The 11,094-nt window shown below is 45.2% G+C and overlaps 1 protein-coding gene across 2 annotated transcripts in view; it reads left to right on the forward strand.

The window, feature by feature from the left end:
* Positions 1-10,669, forward strand: part of AIFM1 (apoptosis inducing factor mitochondria associated 1) — a 30,804-nt gene extending 20,135 nt beyond the window's left edge. For both annotated transcript variants that reach the window (XM_027533459.1, XM_027533460.1), the window contains exons 7-16: positions 896-980; positions 1,564-1,640; positions 2,531-2,639; positions 3,386-3,493; positions 3,827-3,915; positions 4,368-4,508; positions 6,132-6,274; positions 7,738-7,862; positions 9,883-10,079; positions 10,402-10,669. In XM_027533459.1, coding sequence (XP_027389260.1) covers positions 896-980; positions 1,564-1,640; positions 2,531-2,639; positions 3,386-3,493; positions 3,827-3,915; positions 4,368-4,508; positions 6,132-6,274; positions 7,738-7,862; positions 9,883-10,079; positions 10,402-10,473 — 1,146 coding nt within the window. In that variant the 3' untranslated portion in view covers positions 10,474-10,669. The remainder of the gene's footprint in view (positions 1-895; positions 981-1,563; positions 1,641-2,530; positions 2,640-3,385; positions 3,494-3,826; positions 3,916-4,367; positions 4,509-6,131; positions 6,275-7,737; positions 7,863-9,882; positions 10,080-10,401) is intronic.
* Positions 10,670-11,094: the final 425 nt, after the last annotated feature.

The following is an 11,094-nucleotide window of genomic DNA, read 5'->3' on the forward strand; positions in this document are numbered from 1 at the left end:
AGAGAGGATTTGGATGTGGCTTAGAGGAAAAATATGAGCCAGGTGCCGAGGACTTCAGTGACTGAGGGGTGACCAAGAGCAGGCCGGATAACACTTGAGTTGTAGGGGATATAGGTCAGTGTCCTTCAGAGGGAATGAGGGCACGAGAGTACCTTGGAACCATCAGCAGCTATAATCCTTTCCTTGTGATGGGGAGGAGTGTGAGCGAGTGAGCAATCTCTACATATGAGCTGTCCTGTGCCGGCGGGGGGAGCTCAGGTTTAGTGAAAGCTAGAAATTGGGAGAAAGCATCCTACAAGAATGTTAAGGATAGGAGAGAGTTGTTAACAAAGAAGTAAGGGTCCCTGGACTTCGCTGGTGTTCACCGTGCTCCCAATGCAAGGGGCCCGGGTTCAATCCCTGGTCACGGAACTAGATCCTCCGTGCCACAACTAAGAGTTTGGAGGCCACAACTAGGACCCAGAGCTGCCACTTTTTTTTTTTTTTAAAGAAGGGTTCCAAAGAGCCAGGCAGAAAAGTCTGTCCCTATTCTCCATTCCCACAAATTGGGCATGAGCTTTGGGACACTAGGAACTTACTGTGATGTTGGCCACTTAGGAAATTATGACTCCTTGAAGAAATTGGTACCAGTAATTAGGTTTCTTAAGGATCACTTTAGGTCAAGAAGTAACTCTTCTCATTGGGCTGATGACTGCCAGGTTCAGGTTTTTTTGGAGGGTGATGGAAGTGTTCCAGAATTATATAGTGATGATGGCCACACAACTTATGAATATACTAAAACCCACTGAATTGTACACTTAAAAATGGTGAATTGTATGTTGTATGAGTGATATCTCAATAAACATTTTTAAAGTGAATTTATCCCTTTCTGTGTGTGTATGTTTGGCGGGACCAGGTAGTACAGCTGGATGTGAGAGGCAATGTGGCAAAACTTAATGATGGCTCTCAAATAACCTACGAAAAGTGCTTGATTGCAACAGGTGAGTACTTCTGGAGATAGCTTCATTCCCTGATAGAGCTCCCTTGAGTTTTACTGTAAAGACATTACTAAGAAAACTGAAACCCAGACTCTGAAGTGGATGTCTTCCCTTGGTGCAAAGCATGGCTATCTAACTACAAGCATCTGAGCAATAGCCCCTCTGGACAGTCCTTACTGTTCCCTCTGCTAAAGGCAGGGATGGCTATTGAAAAGGATTGCCTTTCCCTTCTTAGCCTTTGTCCTCTGCCCTGAAAGTGATATAACCTCATGGCTTCATTGCCACTTTCAACCAGAAATCAAGAGAGGGGTTTGAAGCAGTTGCTTCAACAAACATGACTGTGCTTTCTGGTGAATCCTCGTGAAAAAGTAGGAGAGAATGGGAGCAAAAAGTGAGGCCTTCTGGCCATCTACAGGGAGGGTGGGCCCTTTGAGGAGAGACTCTCAAATCTGCTTTTCAAAGGAAATTGATATAAGCCTACTGCGGGGACGAGTGGAAGGAAAACAAAGCCTTGTTGCGAGTTGATGCTTCTGTTGGGCCAGCTTCTGCTTGTTGGGCTAAAGGGTTTTTCTCCTCTGATTTCCAGGAGGCACTCCAAGAAGTCTCTCTGCCATTGATAGGGCTGGAGCAGAGGTGAAGAGTAGAACAACACTTTTCAGAAAGGTAATTGTCAGCTTTAGTGCTTTTGTCGGTTTTGAAGAGGTAGCATAATCTCGTGGCCCCAAGTACCCACCTGGGAATTGGGAGATCCGGGTTCTATCTATGGCTCTTCCGCAGACTTATTATCTGGCCTTGAGCAAATCACTTCCTCTCTCTGCACCTCAAATACCTCACTCAAGAGTTTTGAGCTCCTAGGTAAAAAATACATTTAGCGTTTTTTATTGCTTGTTATAGTTCCTTCCGATGTCCCTTCCACAGTTGTTTTTTTTCTTTTTTTCTGATGCACTTGAGTCATTGGAACTCCTTAGAGCCCCTTGGCATTTTTCACTGCAAATGCTATTGTGGAGACTTTGGGGAGAAAAGTTAAGAGTACCTAAGTGAAAAAGAGGAAGGAGTTGCGTCTTAACACAATGTTCTACTTATGAAAACTGAAAATTTCCAGCCACTTCTATAGGTATTGGGAAAGATTTTTACTATCCTTTAAATTCTTAATACAACAAGGTTTGTCAGCCTTGGCACTCTTGGCATTTTGGACCGGATAACTGTTTGTGGTGAGGGGATGGACTGTAGGGTGTTTAGCAGTGTCCATGGACTCCACCCACTAGCTTCAGGTAGTACCTGTGACAGCCAAAAACGCCACAGACAATGTCAGATATTCCCTGGGGCAGAGGGGGCATGCCTGTCCCCAGTTGAGAACTACTGTTAATAGAGTGTTACATTGGAGAAAGAAATTTGCATCAATAAAATAGAAGCTGTAATTGAGCCACTTCATACAAGGAGAAGATTTTATGTGCAAATTACTGTTGTCAAAGATTTATCAGAAAATATTTCCTAGTATTATCATTGTATACCCCTTTGGGAAATCAATGGATTAAACTGGTGTGATTCTACAGATCGAAGACTTTAGAACCTTAGAGAAGATTTCCCGAGAAGTCAAGTCAATTACGATTATTGGTGGAGGCTTTCTTGGTAGCGAACTGGCCTGTGCTCTTGGCAGAAAGGGTGAGTATTGGGGAGTGACCTCCATTTTCTTTCTCTGGCCTTATAGCACATGCTTTTCAGAGATGCATTTGCCAGCATCAGTAGAAAGGGGTCGATTAATGTTTACATGATGAAAAACTAATCACAGAGCTTAGCTCTGATGTGGGTCACCTTAGTGATTGAAAGGCTTTCATCCAAGCAGCTGAGCAGTGCTGCTTTCTTTCCTTTTCCTCTCACCTCTAGGCCAGAACTCCTTAGAAATAAAATATTAAGGAAAGTGAGTTATTAAGATGGTAGGGGCAGTGTAGACTAAAGAACTGCATGTATCTTTGAACTGCTGCTCCCCGTAAAAGTCAAAGACTTCTTTCCGACACATGATGGTTCGCAGCTTGACTTATCTGTGAGTTCCAGTTCGAATGTTTCACAGCAGTCATTTGTTTTCTTACCGTGGTTTTTCAGCTGTGTGAAATCAGAGCATCTTCTCAGGAGGGTGCATACTATTCAGAGCTTGGAAGGCACTTGTGTAAGCCTGGGTGTATGTGCACCGACTTCACTGTATGTCCCTGAATCCAGGGACAAGTTCTGGCACCTGTTGTGTTTGCCATGTGGATGGATGCCCTTGTGCCCTAGTGGCCCAGAAATGGGTGCTCTGGCCCAGGTCGTGGCCTTGCCTTGTGTGCAGTAGATGGCTATCGCTGGCCCCTTTACTTCTCTTCCTGGGGTTGGCCTTTGCCTCCTGCTTTACCTACTCTGTTTCTTCTTCCCAGCTCGAGCCTCAGGCACAGAAGTGATTCAGCTTTTTCCTGAGAAAGGAAATATGGGGAAGGTCCTCCCCGAATACCTCAGCAACTGGACCATGGAAAAAGTCCGACGAGGTAGAGACACTCTTTCCATATGCTCCCACTCTTGTCTGGAGTTAGTTAGAACTGGCAGAGTTTGCTTCTTTGGGAACCCCCTGTACATAAGCCTTACCGGCTGCCAGGTGAAAAGTTTCCACCATTCTCCTGTCAGCTGGCTTCATGTAGGTGTTATGAATCTGATGCAGCAGATTCCTGGAAGTGCCGGAAATGAACTGTGGGTGTGGGTGCCTGTGGCTCTCCAAGGCCGCCCGTGGTGCTGACGAGTCCTGGTTTTGTGGGGGATGCCTCTCGTCTGTTGTGAGGGTGGTGGGCTCACAGGCTCAGCCTCATGTCTCGTTTGCCTTCCAGAGGGGGTTAAGGTGCTGCCTAGTGCTATTGTGCAATCAGTTGGAGTCAGCGCTGGCAGGTTACTCATCAAGCTGAAAGATGGCCGGAAGGTAAGGAGGGGAAGACAGGCTGCCAGAAGACCTTCCAACCCTGCCCTGCCCTGCCCTGTTTCCTCATTCTTACTCCTTCATTTGATACCCATAGATTAGTTGTCTTGGCAGTTGCCATTGACCTGTCATAATTTTCTGAATGAACTGTCCTCTACTAAAATAAAAATGATGGGAGCCGGCATAGACACCTGGGAACCATTTCCCATATCCCCTTCTTGTGTATGTCACACACTTTTGAGACCTTCTACGGTGGCAGATTTCTGTTCGGATGGAAGGGGGTATGTATGTGTGCAGGCGTGACACTTTATGAAATGGAACTTAGAACCTCTTTATCAGAGTTAATCAGTGATTTTTTGATAAAGCCCCAATTTTTAGTGACGTGATATACAGTTGCTCCAACCATAGGTATACGAGGAAACTGTGATCATTGACTGAATTCTTTCTGTCCTCAGGTAGAAACTGACCACATAGTGGCAGCCGTGGGCCTGGAGCCCAATGTTGAGTTGGCCAAGACTGGTGGATTAGAGATAGACTCTGATTTTGGTGGCTTCCGGGTAAATGCAGAGCTCCAGGCCCGCTCTAACATCTGGGTGGTAAGTGTGCGGTGATGGCCTGACCAGATGCAGTGCGTTGGCTCGGGCCTGGGCGCAAGTCTGCCTGGTGTTGCTCAGAGATTCAGCAGCAGCTTGCTCAGAAAGGGTCTCTGTGTTTGGAAGCTGAGGGTAGACAGCAGAAGCTTGTGAACTGTTCAGTTTACAGGATCAGGTCTGGCCTCATGCCACAGGCTTCTGGAAAAGGAAGTGAATGGTGCACATGGCCACAGAAGTAGGCCTCTCCCGGTTCCGCTGTTGGCAGCAGCCATCAGCATCCCCTTGATAGGCGTGTGTGCAGCTTTCAGACTGATCTGCTGTTCCTTTTGCCTGAACACGAGTCCAGTTTTGTAACATTCTCTGGAAAGGAAAATTACTCCATTTTCATTTTCCTTGAGTACTATTTTTAGGTGTTTTTAAAAATCTGTTACAACACAAACAGGACTATAGTATGTAGGAACATGAGGTAATTTCCCTATTGTTAGATCATAACAAGTGTATTGTGTTTGATTATGGACTCTGCAACCAAGGACGTAGGAACTTTGAAGGGTGTTTTTCCCTTAAAGCTCTTTTTTTTTTTTTAAAGATACATTGTACTGGATTTTTTTACAATTGTTATAAAAGCCATACATGCTCTGTGTGGAAAACGCAGCCAAAAAGGAGAAAGGGAGTCCTCGGCAGCAGCCACGGATATTTGGGTGTATTTCCTTCCCTTCATTTCCTAGCACATAGGTGTTTTTCTTTGTTGTAGACAGTCATGACAAGCATACTACGTATAAACCTTTGTATTCTTTTCTCTTTCACTTAACGTTCAAATGTAAGTTTTTTCCACATTGCTTCCAATTCTGTGAACAGTGTAGTGACTGTATAATACTCCATTTGGTGGATCTCAGAATTTATCTCCCCACTGCTCATATGTTGGATTTTTAGGTTGCTTTGGGGGTATCTGAATAGCCACAAAGATGAACAAAGAGTGAGAGAGCTAACAAGCCACCACATCCTCCGTGAAGCTGGCCTTGTTCACCTCCAGCCAGCAGGGGGTTCTCTCTCTGCTTGAAACCCTGAGCTCACTCACTGCATTCCTCTTGTATGGCACACCATCAGTGCAACAGTGCCACACCTTCCTCAGTGCTTGTACACTCCATGTGGGCAGGGTCTGTGTCAGGCATGTCTCTGCAGCCCAGACAGTATGATGCGCTGTACAGAGTAAATACTCTGGAAATACTTGCTGAATGAATGAATGAATATTGAATGATCAAAAAAAAAATCTCACCTTGGAAAAGATTTCTAGGTAAGAGGCAGTCACATCTAAAAACTGGTTTCCACACAGGAAAAAATATTCTGCAAATCCTGGTTATTAAATACCCTGTTTCTGCTAAAGGGCAGAACCAGAAGAAAGTGCAAGCTGGAGCATGCAGAACTGAGGTTAGCTTTGAGGAAGCATCTGATGTTTTTTTAAAAATGGAAGCGTATCTGTTTTTGATACTGTAGGTATGATTCCAACCTGTGGATGGAAAATGTTAGTTAACATCACAAGCATTTTTTTGAACCCCCAAAGTTTATGTTCTGTCCTTAACTTGCTTTTTTTCTTTAATCATGTGTCATGTAACATATTTGTCTCCAAAGGCAGGAGATGCCGCATGTTTCTACGATATAAAGTTGGGTAGAAGGCGGGTAGAGCACCATGATCATGCTGTTGTGAGCGGAAGATTGGCTGGAGAGAATATGACTGGAGCTGCTAAGCCGTACTGGCATCAGTCAATGTTCTGGTAATAGTTTTGTGCTTTGAGGACTCAGTCGGTTAGAACACAGAATTGATGGAGCCAGAAGCATATGGTTTGGTTTCCTTGTGGGCCAGTTAGCTTCATACAGAGGGTAAAAAAATTGCATCTCATGTCTGTGCTTTCTACCCCTGAGCCATCTTCTGGTAAAAGGACTCCATTCGACCTAAGTTTGAACAGGTGAATGAATGGAGATGGCACTAGAACTTCTGCTAAAATAACTCAGAGTTGGAGCTACAGTAGGTAGGACAGAAGTGTGCTCTTAGATAAAGACAGAAGTATATTTTCTTTGTTCTTTGCTGCTGATGCTCAGGAGCCCAACCTACGGACAAAGACAGCCCACTCATGTAACTCTTAAAATAAGCAATTCAGAGTCAGACAAATATAGGCAGCTTTCTGGATAATGAAAAGTTAGTGATGGATATTCCTGAGTACTGGAGCTGGCCCTGTTTGGCCCACTCTCATCTTGTTGATTTGAAAGATGGGATACATTAAAAAAAAAAAAAAAAAAAAACTTCAAGGTTTCAGAAACCTCTAAGCCGTTTCTGTTGAGAAAATTCTCAGCTGATGGCAGTACATTTCAGGATGATCACACACAGTTTCATGAGTGGGCAGCAAAACAAATAATAGATGGATCTCGGGGTCCACATGTGTAAGATAATATACTTAGGAAAAGAATAGCTCTACAATTGTCAGTTTCCATGAACAGAATCCAAGAAGTCATTGTAGACTGTTCCCTGAAGACACCAGTCCAATGAGCTTCTTTGGCCAAGAAGATAACAAAATATAGGGCCCCAGAAACAAAACAGCTCAAGTCACTGAGATGATTACAAAACCATGGCGTGCCTCTGCCACCAATATTCCATGAACTTCCTAGCATGATGATGATAGGAAAAGTTTCCAAGAAGAACAAAGAAAATAAAATGACCAAGTGAGCCAAGGTGCCTCTGTATAGAAAGCATTTCAGCTTTGAAAAAATGGAAGCTAAGAGGAAATGATGCAAAGTAAAGTAAGGAAGTTTATCAGTTAATAAAACCACAAAATATCTCACATTCTGAGTTCCATAGATATGGAGCACTCTTTAAAGTTTCAAAAAGGCAGCTTTGAAAAGAGGTAAAGGGAAGTAGTGAATAGTAAATGTGGGGATGTCATCCCGCCCCAGATGTGGTGTATGGTATAAACACATGATAAAATTTTAAAACATATAGATTACAGTATGGATCTGCAATATGCATAGTGGCTTGTTAAGGAAAAATAAAAACTGTTTGGGATAATCGTGCTTTCTCACAGTTGTCCCCAGATGCCCTAGCAGGCGAGAGATCACTTTGGGATTTCTCTTGCCACCAGGTTCTTTGGTTGGCACGAAAGCATGGTTGTTGTCATAGAGAAAACATTCTGCCACACCATTCTTGACAGTACTCTGACAGAATACCTTCCTTGTCCTTCCTCAGGAGTGATTTGGGCCCCGATGTTGGCTATGAAGCGATTGGTCTGGTGGACAGTAGCTTGCCCACAGTCGGTGTTTTTGCAAAAGCAACTGCACAGGACAACCCCAAATCTGCCACAGAGCAGTCAGGTAAGGAAGCCCAGCCTCTTCTCGTGAAGAGTATTGAAGAGTATTGAAGAGTATTAAGCCGTGGTCCAAATCCTCCCAAACAAGGGCTTTCTGTATTGGCCAGGGGGAACCTGTGAAAGCCACTCTTCATGGTGTGCTTTAAAACACAGCAGACCCAAAGTCCTTACTCTTCAGTGGTCTGAGAGCTGGTGAAATCAGGTATCCTGGTCAGAGCATAGATGGTTACAGTGGGTGTTATCCTAGACTCTGGACGGTAGGTAACTCAATGACTGAAAGTCTAGTTTTTCTGGATGGACTAGGAAGACTGGTGTGATGAAGAAAACTTGTACTTTTTCAGTGCCACCCCCTCTTTTTTTTGCTTCCTGCTGATCCCAAGAACGAGGCCCAAGAACCTTAGTGTGGGACCTGCTCCCTTCCTTGTGCCTTGGACAGTGAAGAACTGGGCTGAGTAGTTCTTCCATACTCAGTCGCTCAGTCATGTCTGATTCTTCACAACCCCATGGACTGTAGCCTGCCAGGCTCCTGGGATTTCCCAGACAAGAATATTGGAGTGGGTTGCCATGCCCTCCTCCAGGGGATCTTCTGACCCAGGGATTGAACCCATATCTCCTGTATGGGCAGACAGAGTCTTTACAGGGCCACCTGGGAAGCCCAGGTAGTTCTTAAGCCGCCTCTAGTTCCAGTTGTCAGATCTGAACACCAGGTTTTCTTTAGACAGGAAGCAAAGAATATCTCTCTTGAAATGAATGTCTCTCCCACACACATCTCTTTCATTAACTCCCAGGCCTCTTCTGTCTCCCTTCGTGACCTTGGCTGAAGTTATTTAACCTCTGTGTCCTCCTATTAGAGGCATTTTAAGGACAAATTGCTCTTTAAGGAGAAAGCAAGACATATGGATATATGGGTCTTGTTCATGTATAATCTAAGTGGATTACATTATTACTCCTTAATTTGGACCTCTCCTGGGAAGTGGATCCCCGGAGGAGGACCCAGGGACTTATAAACTGCAGGTCACTGCTCTGTCCACCAGGCAGTATTACCTGAAGCCTGGTTCTCAGAAGACAAAGTACCCTCTCCCCAGGCTGCTGCCACCACCCCACCCAGGAGGAAACACTTGCACTACGGTTTTTCCCTTTAGAAGTGCCTTCTGCTTTGGCCAGAGTGTCTCTAATGATGCTAAGAGAACTTTCTGCCATAGTGGCAGTGTTCTGTCTTCTGTCCGAAACATTAGCCACTCGGCACATATGGCTCTTCAGCACTTGAAATGTGGTTAGTGCAAACGTGCTACATTGCTTCAGTCACATCCTAGGAATTTCCCAGGCCAGAATACTGGAGTGGATTGTCATTTCCCTCCTCCAGGGGATCTTCGCAACCCAGGTATCAAACCCACATCTCTTATGACTCTGGCACTGGTAGGCAGGTTCTTTACCACTAGCGCCACCTGGGAAGCTCAAGAAGAAAGGCTTCCCTGACCGGGAATCAAACCAGAGCTTCAGTGGTGAGAGCAGCTAATCCTAACCACTAGATCACCAGGGAGCGTTGGGTTTCACAAATGAACTGGTTTGGCAAATGAGGAACTGGACTTTACATTTTTTGTTCAATTTTAATGAAAATTAAACTTCAATTGTGAATTAATTTTAATTAGGATAACTATACCTAACTAGTGGCTATTGTACTGACCGTAGCTCTAGGATGTTTCTCAGACGACAAGAATAAGTCTTCTGTAATTTGAAAAAGATACCAGGAAATATCCGTAGAGTCAATTTAAAATGAGATAGAAAGTTTGGGGTCAGACTGACCCAGTGCCCAGCAACTGGCAAGGAAGAGCTTTTGTTGGCTCTGTCAATGGAGAGGAGCTGGAGAAGACCAGTGTTTACTGAGGCAGCGTAGAAAAACAAATCATCTAGAAGCAGCCTGAAGCAGGTGTTGAAAGATACTTGCCTTCTAGAATTTCCAAGTGCATAATAAGTGACTTTGTTTTGTTTTGACTTTGCTTGTTTGTTTGGGGGGTTGACCACAGGCACTGGTATCCGATCAGAGAGCGAGACCGAGTCTGAGGCCTCGGACATCCCTGTTCCTCCCAGCAACCCTGCAGTCCCCCAGGTCCCCACCCAAGGGGAGGACTACGGCAAAGGTGTCATCTTCTACCTCAGGGACAAAGTGGTGGTGGGGATCGTGCTGTGGAACATCTTCAACCGGATGCCAATAGCACGGAAGGTAGGTGCCGGCACAGCTCTGAGAGGAAGATAGGGGTGTGGGCGGAAGCTGCTCCTGTGACTTCATCAGCTGTCCTGCCAGGCACTGTCCTCCCAGGTCAGACTGGGCCTGAGCAGAACAAGGTGTCGCCTTGGCTCAGGAATGTTTCTTTCTTTTTTTATAAAAGGAATGTTTCTTTTTCACTCAGGACACGGTTGGGTGGCGTCCTCACTTGGGCTTTGCAGAAAGCCCTTCCCACAACTCCCTCCCGGTGTGGAGTGGGGGCTGGCCTGGCCCGCACACACACGAAGTGAGTTAGACTCCTTGTTCCTCTGTCCCTCAGATTATTAAGGACGGTGAGCAACATGAAGATCTCAATGAAGTAGCCAAGCTCTTCAACATTCATGAAGACTGAAGCCCTCGCCCTGAGTAGCAGGCAGGCTCTTGGCTGTCCCTGAGAACAGCTTAGATGAGTAAAGGAGCATTTTTTTTTATTCAGCAGACTTCCTCTGAATGTATGGGTATGAATGATCAAGTCCTTTGTGAATATTTCAACCATGTAGGCAAATTCTTAATGTTCACATCATTAAATAAAACCTGATTCTTCTAAATTCTCTTCTCTTTGAAAGGGAGCGAGTGGGTGAAGGGAGGAAAGCTGTGCGAATGAGAGAGCAGGCCAGTTGGAAGCGTTCCCAAATAGACCATCTTTCTTGGCCTCCTTCTCCTTGCTTCACACTCTCAGCTTCTTTCAGTTTCCTGAACTCTCTCGCCTTCCAGACCTCTTTGTACAGACCTGCTATGGCCTCTTCCCGCAGAACTTGACCCCTCTCCCCTCCTCTGGGGAAAATCGCCATCTCTGAAGACTTTCCTGATCCTCCCAAGCCTGTTCCTTGCTTACATGTCCCCCTGCTGCTCTGCAGCTCCCTGGAAGCCAAAACTCTGGGTTTCCTGTCTTCTCACGGTTCTCTCTCCAGAGCTGGGCACAGGGCTCATAGTAGGTGCTCAGTGAAACATTGAATGAGCACACACATAAACA

The sequence above is a fragment of the Bos indicus x Bos taurus genome, chromosome X (assembly GCF_003369695.1).
Source record: "Bos indicus x Bos taurus breed Angus x Brahman F1 hybrid chromosome X, Bos_hybrid_MaternalHap_v2.0, whole genome shotgun sequence".
NCBI lineage: Eukaryota > Metazoa > Chordata > Mammalia > Artiodactyla > Bovidae > Bos > Bos indicus x Bos taurus.